Source organism: Peromyscus maniculatus, chromosome 4 (assembly GCF_049852395.1).
Source record: "Peromyscus maniculatus bairdii isolate BWxNUB_F1_BW_parent chromosome 4, HU_Pman_BW_mat_3.1, whole genome shotgun sequence".
Taxonomy (NCBI): domain Eukaryota; kingdom Metazoa; phylum Chordata; class Mammalia; order Rodentia; family Cricetidae; genus Peromyscus; species Peromyscus maniculatus.
The window spans coordinates 51563236-51581357 of NC_134855.1; the positions used below are offsets into that span (position 1 = coordinate 51563236).

The 18122-nt window shown below is 39.8% G+C and overlaps 1 protein-coding gene across 7 annotated transcripts in view; it reads right to left on the reverse strand.

Moving 5' to 3' along the window:
- The window catches only part of Chn1 (chimerin 1), a 159359-nt gene that overhangs the window by 98220 nt on the left and 43017 nt on the right, over positions 1-18122 (reverse strand). For 4 of the 7 annotated variants that reach the window (XM_076569690.1, XM_076569689.1, XM_076569693.1 and 1 more), the window contains 4 exons: positions 14526-14564; positions 10601-10656; positions 5671-5702; positions 2076-2189 (listed from right to left, as the gene is read on the reverse strand). In XM_076569690.1, coding sequence (XP_076425805.1) covers positions 2076-2189; positions 5671-5702; positions 10601-10656; positions 14526-14564 — 241 coding nt within the window. Of the gene's footprint in view, positions 1-2075; positions 2190-5670; positions 5703-10600; positions 10657-14525; positions 14565-15011; positions 15052-18122 lie in introns of those variants that run through there. The other 3 variants (XM_076569691.1, XM_076569694.1, XM_076569692.1) reach the window with 2 other exon arrangements.

Consider the following 18122-nt stretch of genomic DNA (forward strand, 5'->3'; position numbering starts at 1 on the left):
GGCAAGACGGTGAGGAGCAGGAAGACCTTTGTCAGTCTGGGGGTTACTTTACTCCAAACTAAATCTGTGTTCCTTGACTGTCTGATGGTGTGAGCCAGGAACAACTACAAGAGATTGCGCCTTAAGATGAGAGGCAGAACTGAGTTCAAGCTACTCAAGTCCTTCAACTTCCACACTGTCATGGAGACAAGTAAGGAAACTGTAGCCTAGGGAGGATTTTGTTCTTCCTCCTTCAAGATACCCTGGCCCATCGGCTGTTACATCGAGGCTCATTTATCCTAGACAATCACATGACTGCCCCAGAGGAGAGATGCAGTGATGCCGAATTCTGGTATAAAGTTAAAGGATAGAAGGACAAAGAAACTGACCTCAAGGACTGCAGATGCAGCTGAGTGATGTCCCTGACATGCACAAGCCCTGTGTTTGAGGCCCCCCAAAAGCAGAGAAAGTAGAAACAAAACCAAAAAATAGGAAAAGTAAACATCAAGTAATTTTGTGATTTTTCTCCAAATCAGTCTTCTAATAAAATTGGTAGGAAAATAAAGATATTTGGGTTGCCAAAGTAGATATTTTCCCCTGTATACCACAATCAAAATTAATAAGCAACACAGTTAAGTAACTGAAGGGGGATTTATATGTCATAATTTGTAACAAAAGGCAAAGTTCCACAAACACTATGAGAAACTCGTCTTTCCAAGAACACAGAGGACTCAGAACTCTACTTGAAATAATACTGAATTGTATCAGTCAAGTTATCAGGAAGATTAATTGATCTGTTTAGGACAAGGATGGATTCCATGCTCACTACCAGAGGCAGGGTAGCTGAAGGAGGAGTCAGGCTAAAGCTCTGGCACCTCTCTATCCTCTCTGTGCTCTATGATTTCTGCACCACTTCCTTAAGAAGTTACAGCTGCTCACCAGTCTTTTCAGAGAGAACTAACCCATGAGGAACTGGACAAAGACAAGTTATTATTCTACACCTTCGGGCAAGCAGGAACACAGCATTTAAAAGCACACTCTAAGTCTTACTGGCTTAAAATACTAGCACAACTTATTGTACGTGTGACTGTGGCTGGCCATGTCAGTCCACCTCCAGGCCTCTGTTTCAACTGTAAAGTGAAAACAGTAATAACAGAGAGAGTTGTCTTGAAGACTAAGTACACTGAGGAGCCTGGCACAGGGTAAGCCCAGTGGACAGCCATGCTACTGCACTGCTGTTCCTATGATTGGTTCGAGTGTAATGCTAATGGAAATATTGTTTCTAGGCACCACATCATCAGCTAAGCACAGCCAAAACATTAGATGAAATCCAATAGCAGATAAGAGCCAAGAGTTCCCAAGAAAAACTACTTCAACCAAAATTCAACCTAAGAAATGACACCGGTGCTGTGGGATGGTCTGTATGTTAAATTGCTCTGATTGGTCAATAAATAAAACACTGACTGGCCAGTGGCCAGGCAGGAAGTATAGGCGGGACTAACAGAGAGGAGAAAGGAGGGAACAGGAAGACAGAGGGAGACACTGCCAGCCACTGCCATGACAAGAAGCATGTGAAGACACCGGTAAGCCATGAGCCATGTGGCAAGGTATAGATTTATGGAAATGGATTAATTTAAGCTATAAGAACAGTTAGCAAGAAGCTGGCCATGGCCATACAGTTTGTAAGCAATATAAGTCTCTGTGTTTACTTGGTTGGGTCTGAGCGGCTGTGGGACTGGCGGGTGAGAGAGATTTGTCCTGACTGTGGGCAAGGCAGGAAAACTCTAGCTACACACTGGCTTTAGGTTCATCAGTTACCAAGAACTTTCTTTTAGTGTCTTTCCTTATTCGAGAGACAGAGAGCAAGGGAATGATGGAAGGAAGCAGCTACATCAAACATGCTTTAAGGTGTCACAATCCTTAGTCACCAAGGGCTACCATTCTCGAAGAATTTTTAAAGAGTCTAAAGCTATTAAAATGGTAATTAGGCCCCAAGAAAACAAGAACCAATTCAATTACTTGCTGTCTTTAAATTTAAAGCCCTCTATTAAGAGGGTCTAAAATAAAGCACAGTTAATTTCAGGTCCATGACCAACCTTAAAGCCAAAGTGTATGTTCCCGGCTGCCGCTGGCTCTCCCGGATGAGGTAGCTCCCCTCAGCCACACTCAAGAGCTGGTCAGTCTCTTCTCTAGAGATCATGCCATGAAACCTATGGAACAAAGCCAATCAGAGAGCCGGCTCTCCACAGTTCTTCAGTACAACAGGACAAAACACAGCCCGTGCCCTCACCTGCTGGTCTCGGCCACGCCGAGGGAGGAAAGAAAGCACTTGGCTTTAACTGTGCTGTGCCTCCCTTGGCCTGGCCCCGGCCAGCTTCTCTGGGATAAGAACAGCACCAAAGCAGCTACTGAGTCTACTTCCCAACTTGGAACAAAATCCGCATCCACTGAAGGCAGGATCCACCACCTCGCCTAAGAGGACAGACCTTTCTCATGTAGCCATTTGACCATATGGGCTTGCTAAAGAATAATACACAGAATTTATCTCATTTCTTCTGCCCAGTTGGTACTGTGATCCAAGCTTCTGGCTAGAAGTCCATGCTGGCAACTTTCCAGGACCCTGGGTTGTCTTTAATTGGCATGATCACCCAATAATGTGCATAATGTGCATTGCTGAATACTCAGACCACATGCAAAGAGTGTAGCACATGCCTTGGCTTCCTGTCCAAACCCTATCGTTCATTAACAAAGGAAAAAAAGCAAGAATAAACACAAATAATGAATGCATCTTTTATGCAAAGATTCATTCACAACAACCTGATACCGAACACTGAGAAAGTAAAAGTGGCAGTGGTAGCAGATATCTAAAATACGGAATCACTTTACACCTGTATGAGGATTTGCAATTTGTAAATTCATATAGTGTGTCCTTTCAGGAACTCAGACGATAAAGGACTCCAGGCCATGCCACCCCGGATGTGTTGCTTTAGTATGCAGGCTTCATCTGACAGCACAAGACATACAGCCAGTGGCAGGAAAAGCCTTTCTGAGCTCTCTTTATCTACCTAAGGACACATCATCCAAAAGGGCCTGAATCCCAGCAGGCTCCCCCCCACCCCTGGAGACTGAATATCATGCAGAAGAGGAGATATAAAGGTAACACCATGCCACACACAAACTTGCTTCTCTCCCATTCTTTCTCCTAAGGCAGGAAAAATCACATTTCCTAAAAATCATCTATTCTTCCCTAAATGACCCACAATGTCCCTAAGGACATTTTAAATTATTAAAAACTAAATAAATAATAACTATTAGTATACAAACTCTTGACATTCCACGGGTATTCACTACTTTTTCTGTGATAGCCTTGTTTGCATTTTATCAACATTTACACTATCTGCTGTGATCTACCTGTTGAGTTTATCTCAAAGGCTCAGGCATCACAGAAGAGGATGGCAGTAAGTCTCTCCTCACAGCTAACTCACTGCTTAAAAACAACAACAACAAAAACATCACAGGCCAGGTGGTGGTGACGGCACAAGCCATTTATCCCAGCACTTGGGAGGCAGAGGCAGGCGTATCTCTATGAGTTCGAGGCCAGCCTGGTTTACAGAGAGATCCAGGACAGGCTCCAAAGCTACACAGAGAAACCCTGTCTCAAAAACCAAAAAAAAAAAAAGGAAAAAAAAAGAAACATCACAGCTTCCACAGCACAAAAGAACAATAGTCACTTGACTTTCGATTAAATTTTAAAGGTTCTGACACCTTAATAGCCCAGGAATTTTGCTTTGGGGTAACTGGCAACTCTCTGAAGTTTTTCCTTGTAGGTTTGGCTCAAGTCTTAAAATTGTTCATGGCAATTATGTTTTAAATCACATCACCCAGAAATGCTCTAATTGGTCTCCTGGATTTTTCATCTTCCTCAATTTCTCAATCTTACACCTAGGTCCATGGGCAATATACTTTATCTGCTGCAGGTAAGAGGGTAACCCATTCCTGATGTGACACCCTCCAAAAGTCTATACTTTGCATGTGCCATGCCCTCAGGGAATAAAGTTGGCAAAATGTACTAGCTGTTTAAAACGAAGATCAATTGCCTTAAAAGGCAATCAAATTCAAATTTTGAAACACACCTTAACAATGAAAGAATTTAAAGAACCTTAAAAGAATTCATACCAATTGATCTACTATTTGTATCCCTTTAAAACCATGAGAGGTTTCTGAGAGTTACTATTAATATTAGAGATTAAGCCTCCCTTCCCCATGAATCCCCATCTAAAATCTGATACATTTCTGTCTCTAGCACTCCTGATGAGAACTTCAATCAGAAGGGCAGCTGAGCAACTCTGAAGACTGCCAGGTCTGCCTCTCAGCTATGGAGTCACCCTCCCCTCAGCTCCAGGCAGCTGCCCATGGACCATTCCAAGACTCAAAAAAACACACCTGGAATTCTACGTAATGTAGAAATAATTGCTGTATACATTGCTATTTGATATTATCTCAATGAAAAACAAAGGTTTTTATCTGGGGCAGTGGTTCTCAACTGTGGGTAGGGACCCCTTGGGGGTCGAATGATCCTTTCATAGGGCTTGCCTAAGACCAACTGAAAACACAGATACTTACATTACGATTCATAACAGCAGCAAAATTACAGTTATGAAGTAGCAATGAAATAACTGTGAATGGTAAGGATTATAGGTGATTTTTACTCTTTTCTTCAAAGTGCTCTATTTCTATTTCTCAATAATCAGGAAAACTAGAGCCTTGGACATTAAAACAGGACTTTAAATAGTTTTCCCGATAGCCAGATGCCCAACCATAGAACTAAAACTAAAAGTCAATTTTAAAAATAATACACCGGGCGGTGGTGGCGCGTGCCTTTAATCCCAGCACTCGGGAGGCAGAGCCAGGCGGATCTCTGTGAGTTCGAGGCCAGCCTGGGCTACAGAGCGAGTTCCAGGAAAGGTGCAAAACTACACAGAGAAACCCTGTCTTGAAAATCAAAAATAAAATAAAATAAAAATAAAAATATTATAATGCTCATCACCAATATTAAGCAGAAAACTCAAGCTACAAATCTGTATGGACAAGATGTAAACTTTGTAAACCTGTGAGGGGACAGATGCATTGGCATGTGCCTGTAGCTCCACCACAAAGGGGAGCTGGGTTTCACAGTGATGCTGTCTTAAAGTAAATAACATGAAAACATAAAGGAAGTACAATGATTAACTAACATTATGAAAACATCCTCAGAGGGCAGTATGTAAAAATTTTAATATGTCTCTGGGTAACATGAATCACTTTTTTCTGGTATGACACTACATAATATTGAAAAGTAGAAGAAAGGGGGACAATATAAAATAAACTGTCTAAATCCCACTGAATCTAGCTGCATGTTTTATTGTGTTTAGTACATAAATATATACACTTTCTTGACATCGATCTAGGAGTATGTATTTATATGGCTTTCTTCTTGCTCCTTTAACATTTTTGCACATTTATTTTATCATAGTATTTTCTTTTTATAGTTGTCTTTATTTTCCTATTTTAGACCAGTGAGAATTATACCTGTAATCAGATAAAGAGAATTTAATTTCACCAAACTAGAATATTTCTTGCATCCTATATTTTTACGAAAAGCATACATTTACATATATCTTTTACATATATAAACCTACAATCCATACTTACTCTCTTCCGTAATACTTTGGTCTGTTTTCTACCTATAGAAAAGAAGAAAAACAATGAATACTTATGAAAATCCAAATGCACAAAATGTAAGTCAACACATTTTCATATGATAAACTAAAGCATATATCAAGACAAAGAATCTGGGTAATATTAACAGGCAGAAGATGGACTGTAAGTTTATTAATTAACTGGATAAGTTATTTCATCTCTCTAGACCTGTTTCTGATGCACCCATGCTGTGTGAGTAAACAGTGGAATTTTCTAGATGGTGATGAATTAGAAAAGATAATCACTGTATTCAAAGAGTAAAGTATCCACAAAACTTAATGTCCTAACAGTGTCACTACAAACTGGTTTTTTTCTCCCTCCCCGTCCCCGTCCCCTCCCTCCCTATCACTCTGTATTCTCCATTTTGTTACAAATATCTGAACACAGCATCGGCCTTCCGGCTCCCCCCCCCCCCCCCCCCCCCCCCCCCCGCTCTCTTTTCACCACTGTCTTCCCACAGCATTCCTAGCGTGTCACACACCCAGAAGCGTGGATTCTGAGGAGTTCCTGTTGGGCAGATAGGTAGGTAGAGGGGATTTGCCCAACTCATTCAAGAAATACTGAAGAGAAAATGGGACAGGCATTTCTCTTTTTCTAAGAAAATTATTTGTGTTTGTGTGTGTGTGTGGGGGGGTGAATGCCGCATCATGGGGAGTGGAGGTCAGAGGATAACTTATATTGTAGTTCTGAGCTGAACGCTCTAGATTCTAGAGTGAGATGAGTGCTTGACTTTCTGCATTGGGCTTATTTCACTAGTATAATGTCCTCCAGGTTCACCCACAACGCTGCATATAAAAGGACTTGCCTCTTTGAAAGGCTGTGTTTGGTGTGAAATACAGTATTTCATCATGTATATGTGCATTTTCTTTACCCACTCATTCACTGACTAGCCATTGTGACTAATACAGCAAAACATCAGAGTGCAGATACGTCCTCAACATAATGAATTCATTTCCTTTGAGAGGTACCAAGTAGTGGGGGTGCTGGACTGTATAGTACAAGAAGAAACTGAGTATCAGGGAAGTTACACCTTTATTGAAGATACTAGCTGTTCAAATGGTAGAGACACAGTTAATACTGTGATTCTTATGCAGAGTCAAAAAGACCCTCCTTTTGCCTGTTTGATGCTGCCTCAGCTGACTGGGGTTAAATGACAGTTCCCAAAGCAACTTCAAAAGCCTATTGAGTGATTTCCTGTAGTTCTGCACCAAACCTAGCTGCCAAGTCTGGATTTCCTATTCACTGGTCATCCAGACCTAGAAATGTTTCTAACAAACTTGAGACATTTATTGCCATCATAGCAAGAAATCTGTTTTGGTGACAGGCCATGCATCCTCAAGGGTACACCATAACGATTTCTCAGAATCTAACCTGGTACACCATCTCTGAGGCATCTTCAAATTCTCTCAATTGTAGAATTATGGTAATAACATACTACGTTTCTTTCCCAAATTCCATACCACAGGAAAGTGACAGTTTTATCTTTCTGATACATATTTTTTTCTCCCATGGTAACAGACTTTTCTGCTGGTTGTTTCCTATCTTACTAGTTAAGTTGCTTTTAACATGTTTTCATCTTTTCATAGGAGTCATGATTCTACTTTTTCTAAGAATTCTTTAAAAAAAAAAAGATTTATTTATTATGCATACAGAAGAAAACACCAGATCTCATTATAGATGGTTGTGAGCCACCATGTGGGTGCTGGGAATTGAACTCAGGACCTCTGGAAGAGCAGTCATTGCTCTTAACTCTGAGCATCTCTCCAGCCCCCCCCCCCCCCCCCCCCCCCCCCCCCCCCCGCGCACGCCAAGAAATATTCCCTCATGAACCTTTATTTTTGTTGCAGTTACAGCCAGGTTATTTCTTATCTTAAATCCCTAAATCCCATCTGAGTTTGCATTTGTTCCACAATTTCTCAGCTTATAAAACTCACTGCACATCTTTTGAGTCAAAGGAAACAGGGAAGGTTTTCTTTTCCTAAAGCAAGATCTAGATGTTTTAGGTTATCTAAGATATTAAGTATTGTCTCCAAACTTACAGACATTACTCAGATAATCAAATTAAAAAATTAGTCAGAAATATAAAAATGATTAACAATCTCAAATTAGTTGACTTATAAATGTCTCAAATTGGAAATTTAAATGTCATGTAATAGATTAATTTATGCTTATTTAAGCATTTATATGCTTGTTTTTAAGCTTTATAAAACATCTAAATGTTTTTGCAGGAAAAGGAAAATCTCTGCTTCCTCAGATTCCCATGACAGGAGTTTGTAAAATCAAGAGATGACTAGTTCCCCAAAGTCATTTTTTCCTCTCATTCAGTCCACCAAATCAAACATATTCCCGTACTTCATAGATTCCTTTCTGTCCCTTTTTGGCTGTTCCCAGAACCAGTGCATACAGGTCCTTTCATTCATCCTTAGGAATACTACAACAATCTCCTGAAACAGTCTTTTTGCCTCCAAATGTCCATCTTCCTTCCTAATCCACCTTCTGCATATTCTGCTAAGTGCTCTAAACCTAATATCATGTTTTTGTGCTGAAAGTATCTTTACCTCTACGGCTACAAGGACAAAGTCTGAACTCTATACTTAGGATATAAAATATTTTTATTATTTTTTGTTTATGTAGATATCTGGTACCATCTTTTAACACTCTACCACAATCCCCTGCAAGGGGCCAAAAGGAAGCAAGCAAACACACACACACACACACACACACACACACACACACCAGATACAGGACCTGCTGCCAGTTTGCCCCGTTGGCTACTCTACTCCCCGCCCCCCACGGAGACTCCAGGTTCTTCCGGGAGAGAGATATTGCTTTGACTGAGTTCTGAGGATTGAGCAGAAAGCAGCACCTCAGAGGATATTGGTTAATCGACTGAAGGAATAAAAATATAAATGTCTTGTCTCAGTTCTTGGACTTTAGCACTATGAGGTATGGGCTCTATATCATGGAGGAAAGTTAAATTCAATATTTTAAAAAAGTAGTCAGCACTCCCATAACATATGAGTCATGACCACACCAGCATATCTTGCATGCAGCCACTGCTGTAGGTCAAAGGTAATACTGATGACTACTTTTCTCCTCCAATAGCACACAAAGTACCTTCTAGCACCATGAACACTCGTCAGTTGAGGTGAAGCTTCTAGTTGGGTACCAGCTCAAGTGATCCAAATAAGTGGAATCTTCAGCAATAGAGCCTTATCATTCAGTTGTGACCAATAGCTGTGACAACAACCTTGGATGTTTGGGAGAGTTTACAGGATCCCTTTGGCCAATGACCCAACTAGATACAGCCCATTCTTGGCTCTGGAGGTTTTACTTGGTGGCAGAAGATGTCTGTCTGGTTGGAGCATTGTTTTCCCCCTTATATGGTGGCTCCATTTAAATCTGAATTCCTTTCATATCTGCATATCTTCTAGGAAGCTTCTACAGTAGTATATTTCCACATGGCTTTTCAAAAGTCTTTAGTGTTAGCTGTCCCTTTCCACATTCTCTCCTTTACCCTACTCTCCCATTCCCATCTTGATTTAATCTAGTCTAGTTTTCCCTGTATCTCTTTGTAACACTATATTCTACTTCCCCTTCTCTGGAAGATTCCTCCCCCATCCGGCCCCCCAGGTCCCTTACTAGCTATTTAAACAGTGGTTTAAACTGGGGTTATTTAGATAAACACACAAATCTACAGATTAAAAGCTAACATTCACATATTATATTGCAAAAGGAAAGTAGCAATGAAATAACAGCTAGTGGTACATTCTATAACCATAGATCAGTGTCTTGCTCAACCCTCAACAGAGAAGCTCCTTCTTGTAGCAGACAGTAATTAACACAGAGACCCACAACTGGACCATGTGCAAAGAGGGACTTCAGAACACTCAGTCCTAAATGAAGTGCCATAATCAAACACCTCCCCTCAAGGTTCAGGGATCCATTCAGAAGATGTTTTAAGAGCCAGGGGTATGGAGGACTCCAAGAAAGCAGTGTCTCCCAGACACAACAAGGTTGATACACATAGGAACTCACAGAGACTGTTACAGCATGCACAAGACCAGCACAGGTTCAAACAAGATAAGGTCCCAGCACTGCGAAGGGGAAGTGGACACAGAGTCCCACCCCAACCAAGAAGCTATGTGCAGTTGACACCCACTGGCAAAGGGAAATCAGTTTTCTTCACTGGGCAGGCCCTATGCCCCAGAGACATTGGCCAACACCAAATCGACTCCATGATTTTTTGTGAGCTTTTTGTTTGGGTATTTTGGGTGTGTGTGTGTGGGGGGGGGGTGTTTGCATCTTTTCATGTAATACAAAATATCTTTCCTTGGAAAATTATCCATGTTGTTTGTTTATTTTGTTGAAGTGCCTTTTTCTTTTTACTCTTTTGTAATTTCATACATGTATACAATGCTTTTAACATCACATCCACCCATAACCACCCCTCGCCCCTTCTGTGTTTTGTGCGTGTGCGTGTGCGTGTGTGTGTGTGTGTAACTTGCTATACAGACAGGCAGGCCTAGAACTCACGGGTCTGCCTCCCATGTGCTGGGATTAAAGGCCACATGCTTGGCTCAATCTTGGTTCATTTTGTTAAATTACCCTACAATGATACTCTCAAATGCATTATCAGAAATGAGGAACAAAACATTTTAAAATGTAAGAAGGTGTAATTAGCTAAAGAAAGTTATAGTATTTAAAACTATACAAAGATGTTATATATAATATTGTAAGCAGCATACATATGTCTAATGAGACTATCAATAAAACTGAATCGGAGCGAATGGTCACACCCACAGACAGGCCTCCAAGGACGGCCAGCTTTGGGAAACAGAAGAAGAAAGGACATCTGCTGTGCAGACTGTGTCACACCCACCTCACAAGTACAGGTGATCCTTCGAGGATGAGGGGCTTCCTGCTGCAGCTGGTATACTACAAGGAGGCAGACAGCAAAGTGTCAATTTCCCTTATAGAGAATTTAGGAACATACTAGAAAAAACTGGCTGCTTTTTATACTTATAAGAAAAGTTATAGTCCTATTTGTTGCTAAATAAAAATTTGTTATGAACAAAACAAAGACTGTCAACCAAATTAAAGTTACCAAATTTTAGGAGAACACAAGCAGAAAAATCATAATCCACACAAGTATCTTCTAAAATAATGGTTCTCAACCGGTGGGTCATAACCCCTTTGTGGATCAAATGATCTTTTCACAGGGGTCGCCTAATACCATCAGAAAACATAGATGTTTACATTACAATTCATAACAGCAAAATTACAGTTATGAAGTAGCAATGAAAATAATTTTATGGTTAGTGTTCACAACATGAAGAACTGTATTAAAAGATTGCAGCTGATAACCACTATTCTAGAACAAATTGAGGCTATAATTTTTACATTCTTCTCTGTAATCCCCTCTGGTTTTCCTAATATAAACCAATAATATTTACATTTCTTAAAGCACATTACTGTCAAACATGAGACTAAAATACAGAGTTATAGGTCAGAAGTTAACATACATCCTATTTTTCGCCCTCATTTATATTGTGAACATCTATTTTCAAATACAATCTCCTTAAAAACAAAATTTCAGAGACAAGTTACTAGGACTTACTCAATTTGGGCAAATTCAGCAAAAGAAAGAATTTGACACTGAAACACTTTGCCAAAGAATGGATAATTTTTAGGGTATCTATAAATGATCAATAAAATTTGAACTGGTAACATGACCTTTTCCAGCCTCATATTAGGTTTTATATTTAAAAATGAGAATAAACAAGATTCATTACTTTTGTTTGTTTGCTTTGTTTGAGACAGGGTTTCTCTGTGTAGCCCTGGCTGTCCTGGAACTCTCTCCGTAGATCAGGCTGGCCTTGAACTCAATGATCCACCTATCTCTGCCTCCCAAGCGCTGGGATTAAAGGCATATGTCACCCACCATGCCTGGCTCCTGCAGCTTTACTTTTTAATATTTAGAAAAAAAAATCTCAAACTAAAACAAACAAAAAAAACCTACTTCCTCAGAAGTGTCTGCAATTCTGACACAAATGTCTTCCTTGGCTTTTTTTTTTTTTCATGGCTACAAATATCCCTGGGTGGTACATTAAAATGTTTTCAATATCTTATGTGATCTGTAACTCCAGAGAGTAATTATGTGAGGGATAATGGAGCTGCAGAGGAGGAGAAAGAGCTGCAGCAGTGACTGGGCCTGACAGTGAGGATGCGCCCGCACTCCGAGAGCTGTGTGCCAAACACTAGGTATGCCAGACCGTCCATGCCCAGGGCTCCTTAGTGGCAAGTACAATGACAAGGTGAAAAGCCAGTTCACACGTTGCTTTTGTCTGTAATTCCCAAAGATCTATTGTCTCAATAAAATGTTCTAGAAAGTACTGTCACCTATAAAACTCCAATTATGGCAACTGAGTCATGGTCAAGAAGATTAAAAAAAATTACCATTAGAACCAAAGTAAATGTGATTCCAAGCACACAGACTGCAGTTTCTGGTTATAATTAGTAAACATTTGCCTATCTAGTAAGTAAATAGTAAGATAAGCCAACAAGAATAAAAAGGTGACAACATCACACAAAAGAACTGGTGAAGGATGCGCCCCTGTGTTTTTCCTAGCATTAAATTGTGTATAGTTATTTTCATTTCGTTCAGTACTTCTAATTGTCCAAAAAGGCACGGTTCTAGTATTTGGAGAAAAGTTTCTAGATAAAACACCTCTGGAAGTAATATGTAAAATATATATGTATTTAGGCATCTTATAGCAAAATACAGCAAGTTTAGATTCACAGTACACTTGTGAAAATTTTCATTTAAAAATTATATACAATAGGTCAGGTGGTGGTGGCACACATCTTTAATCCCAGCACTTGGGAAGCAGAGGCAGGTGGATCTCTGAGTTCAAGGCCAGCCTAATCTAAGGAGCAAGATCCAGGACAGCCAGTGCTACAAAGAGAAACCCTGTCTCTAAAAACAAAGAACAACAATGATTCAACAATAATAATAATTACACACACACACACACACACACACACACACACACACACAAGAGCCAGGTGTGGTGGCACAAATCTATAAACCCAAAACTTATAAGACTGAGGCAGGAGGATTACCATGAGTTCAAGTCCAGTCTGGGTTATACAGTGAGTACCAAATCAGCCAAGTCTATATAGTAAGACTGTATGCCTGCTCTCTTCCAAAATAAATAAATATTTTAAAATAAGATAGAAAGGTCTAGTTATAATTAATTCAGGAATTTCTTCCTTAGTTTAGAACTTCTGATAATTTGAATTTAAACATAGCTGAATTAAAATTGGCAATCATTAACTTATTTATGGGAAGTTATTGGCTAAATTCAAGATGACAGGATACACAATTATAGAACCTAATGTATTTTCAGTCATGTTAGAAGTGCCAATGCTTATGTAATTATTAATGAAATTTTCAGTCCCTAGCAATAACAACAATCAAATTCAGAGATCATAAATTAGTATCTTAAAGTCAAAATCAGCTCACATATGGCTTGTTTGCTTTCAAATTTGAGTTTGTTTCAACAATAAAAGCAGCAGGAAATTCCCATTTCTCTTAAAAAACAAACCTCAGCTGTGACACCCGCAGATGCAGAGTGGGCTGTGACAGCAACCAGAGAGCCGGTTCTGAGCCACTCTCTCCACGGCAGGGCACGTCTACCTCCCACCCCAGCACTTCCTCACAGTCCCGACACTGCACTCCCTGCCTAATTACTATGTTAAGACTTTCAGTTCTTACATTTAAGAAGGGTACTAAACACAATTCTGTTTCCGTACTGGTTTATATTTTTAAGATTTTATGTTTCTGTGTCTTTATGTTTCTGTGTTCAGTTGAACCCCAAGAGGAAAACACCCAGAACAGAGGTAAAGTCATTGTTTCAAAGACTCACAGAAGAGACAGCATGATGGCTCAGAGTGTAGCCGAGCCTGGCTACCTAAACGGAGTCCTGGACACCCACACAGAAGGGGAGAGTCAATTCCCATAACATGTGTGCACACACAGACACACTGTGCTGCATGCATGGACAATCAAAGTAAGTGATAAAATGTAACAAGGATTTCTAAAGAATCAGGAAATGGTTATTTCTTAGAGACTCACTGTGAAAAGATGTTCACAGCTCACCGTGCCCCACCAAAATCCAACATACACAGCAACATTTTACATAAATCACCTACTTAACTTTAATATGCATAATACAAAAAGTGAAGTACAAATTTTGATTAAATTTGAGAAGTTTTTTTTTAAAATAACTAGATTTAAGTCACATCAAAGGACTAGTCTGAATTCACTGTTAATCCAAAACTGTCAACAGAATTGTCAGCTACACACACACACACACACACACACACACACACACACTGTCTTTCTCTATCCCTTTATATTTTGAGAAAGCAATTTTAAAATCATTTTTCTTTTACTTCCTTTTACTGATTTTTCTTTGAAGATAGACTCCCCCATTTATCATATATATTCCTTTTGTTACATAAAGAATTGAGATCAGAATAATTAAACTGCTCAAATTATTAGTTTCTCCATGCATTAGTGTTATTGGCTGCTCAAAGAAGTCATCTCAAGCTCCACTACATAGAATTCTGTACACTAAAACAGATGAGCTGCATTCCAAACATTAAACCACATAGAGCTTTGTAGAAACACATTTTACCATAAAAATCCCTTTTATATTAATCCCAAACTTTGCTATGAATAACTACATTACTTATAAAAACACTATAACCCACACAATTAAATTTACTTGTATACTTACAGTAAGATTTCCAAACAGGAGGTCTATATTCATCCGTATCTGAAAGAATAAATTACCAAATTAATATTACTGAAGTTATACTTGAATACGATGCTTCAATCATTAATTCACATGGTATGTATACTGGGTGTGTCTTATCTGTCCTAGTGCAAGGCACTAAAATGCAAACTTTATTTTTAGCCTTGATCCTTACTTTCTTAAAATACTGTTCTAAAAAAATTTAAAGAAAGTTATTGTGTCTTCTCAGTTGCACAACATAAGAAAAATCAGTTGATTTTGATTTTTCATAATCATTCCTTATATCCATCAAGTAATAGTCAACAAAGCCACTGTTTAGGCTTAATGCTTATTTCATCAAAAAGTTCCTCAAGTCATTGGAATTTTCCCTTTCCAATCCAATTGACTGCATAATGTTAACCTTCACAGATGTTTCTCTGTTTCCCCATTACTTTTGGAGGATTCTTGTATAACTAGTTAATTACTAACATGAAGAGAGGAGAGTGCAGGGGACAAATGCTAGTCGTCAAATGTCCTGGACAATCAAAACCAGGAAATGAGAAATGCTCCCATGGAAGAGAATGTCCCCAGGGACCAACAAAGAACAGGATGTGAACATCTGCTCTTCAAGTCCATTTCTCTCACCCTATTTGAGTTTAAGGATGCAGCGGAAGGAGATGGAAAGGCAGGCATATGAAGGGAAGGAGATAAAGTAACAGAGAAAGGCAAAGAGCCAATGTGCTCTAGATTCTCATTGACCATGGACAGCTAAGGAGTCGTTTGCCAGTCATTAGCCTCTGCAAGGCTATGGTGCCAAATGAACAGACACAGAGTATTTCTGATGTGGAAAGATACAGCCAGTCACATCACCTGGCTCTACTGGCATCTAAAATGAACCCATTAGGAAATCTTGTCCCCAAGGAAGCAAGAAAAATCCTGGAAAGTTTATTGAGGGCAAACCTGATGCTTAAGTAAAAGGATCACAGAATCAAAACATTCAGCTCTCAATTCTCAACCTTTAAAATGCAACATCACACTTGGTTTATGATGTGTTATCATAAATCACACAAACACTCTGTGTCAGAGGGACAGAGCAAAACTACCAACATGGACTTAGGACATAAAATATGAAATTCTTGAGTTGTGTAAAAACTGCCTCGCAACCTGGAGAAGTATTAAAATACATCTGCTTAAAGAACAAGAAAAGCCGAGTGAATAAGTAAATAATGAGTCACACAGCAAATACTAGCTCATTGTCCTTATTTGCTGTAGTTCCAGTGAATAAAGTCTCACAACATTGAATTTAGGAGAAATAATGAACCACACCTCTTAGGAGAAGCACAGAGATCAGATTCTGGGTTTCTGCCACAGCATTTTCATGAAGCAATCAGTATATAGCCTTGTTTTGTGTGTTTTTCTTTAGAAACTCCTTAATGTACACTGTTGACTGGTTAACACTGAACTCCCAGCCCTCAGAACTCATGCTATGAGTAGCTTATCTAACATGCATCCTCTCTGAGCCAGATCACAGCCTTCTCACATTGAGGAACACCACAGGCATTTATAGAGAAAAAATCATTAACAGAAACGCCACAAAACCGACCACAGAAGAATGCTTTGCAAAAGGAAAGCTGAAAGGAGGAGAAAAGGATTGACCATAGCTGGTCACAGGCAGGCCAAAGGCTCCAATGTTTACAGCTCTAAGAATACTCACAAATGACCTAGAAAATGTTGAGTAATTGTTTCCGGGTTACCAACAAATGTTAGTAAGCAGGCAAATTTACAAATACACATCCTGTGAATTGTCAAAACTGACTATAAATACTAAGCAATTACTTAGGAAACCATCCAGTTTAGGTGAACTTAAAAATGGTAATTAAGGCTAGGTATGGGGGCACACACCTTGAATCCTAGCACTCATGAGGCAGAGGCAGGCAAATCTCTTTAGGAGTTTAAGTCCAGCCTCATCAGCATAGCAAGTTCCAGGCCACTCAAGGCTAGATAGTGCTACCATCTCAAAAAAATAAAAATTAAATTTAAAAATAATAAAAATGTAGACTGAAACCAATGCTTAATGTGTTATGTGGAAACATATACATATGGGTATAAACTTATGACATGACTGCTCTATGGTGTGGTTAAGGGGGAAGGTTTTACTATAGATATGAGAGAGAGAACAGTCAGAGGCATCAGGAAAAGTCCACAGTAGAGTAAGAAAGAAGAAGACTGAATATGGCCGAGGCTTTCTTCGAGAGAGAATAGTAGGGGATAGAGAATAGCGAAAACAGTGGGGAAAGCAGGAGGAGAGGAGGGGAGGGGAGGGGAGGGGAGGAGAGGAGAGGAGAGAAAGGAAGTAGGGGGAGGACGAACATATCAAGAACAGCAGGGTTAGCTGTGGGAAGGGAAGCCTTAAGATGAAGGGGGTATAGGGGAGGGGAGGAAGAGTGAAGGGCTAGGCTGTTAGCATGAACTTTGAAGTAACAGGTACTTGTGATACTGAGGGAGCCGGGAGGCCAGCATGAGTTTTGATATGTGGATAGGAGACACATGTAATCATATGTTCCTTCTGCCAGAGGTAAAGGAAACTATTCCTTTTGATAGATGGGAACCAGTTTCACAAGTTCCTGAGGAAGGCTGGCTTTTATCTAACCACCAGAAATCCTTCTAGTCCAGGTTAAGCTCATATCTGGATACTTGGACTGCCTTTGGGGGTTTGGGGAATTAGAGTTTCCCTTGGACCTGACAATATGAACACATGCTGTAGGGATTAATTATATTAACTTTGCTTTAATGAGAAAAATTCATAATTCATATACATTTTTCAATACTAGGAACCCTGCTTCTAACTCTTCACTAACAATATACAAACACTGCCATTTTGTCATTGAGTCTTTAGGAGTATAATGTGTAGCCAGTCACCTCAGGGTTTCTAACAGCAGAGTATAAATTCACGATCTTGGCACATCCTCGCAGTCCATGTCTTACTGAGGGTCACTACTGCTGTGAGGAAACACCATGACCAAAAGCAACTTGAGGAGGAAAGGGTTTATTTGGCTTACATAGTCTGAATCACAGTCCACTGAGGGAAACCAGGGCAGGAATTCAAACTCAAGGAATCTGGAGGCAGGAGCTCTTGCAGAGGTCATGGAGGGGTGCTGCTTACTGTCTTGATCCTAGTTGCTTGCTCAGCCTGCTTTCTTATAGAAGCCAGGACCACCAGCCCAGGTGGTACCACCCACAATAGCCTGGGTTCTCCCCCATCAATCATTAATTTAAAACATAATCTACAGGCTTGCCTACAGCCTGATCTTATGGAGGCGTTTTCTCAATTGAAAATCCCTCCTCTCAGATGACATTAGCTTGTGTCAAGTTGACATAAAACTAACCATCACAGTCCATGTCTCGGCCTCCTTTTACTCTGAACTCTGAACCATACAAGTGATCTACTATGTAGAAGATGTCACATGGGGCATAGAAGAGAGTGAACACTGAACCAGATTGACTTCCATATGTGGCTGACTCAAAAAGTGAACTCAATAGCCTAGTTATAGAGATAGGAAAGCATGTGGCATGCAAATGAAGGATTGTATTTATGCCAAT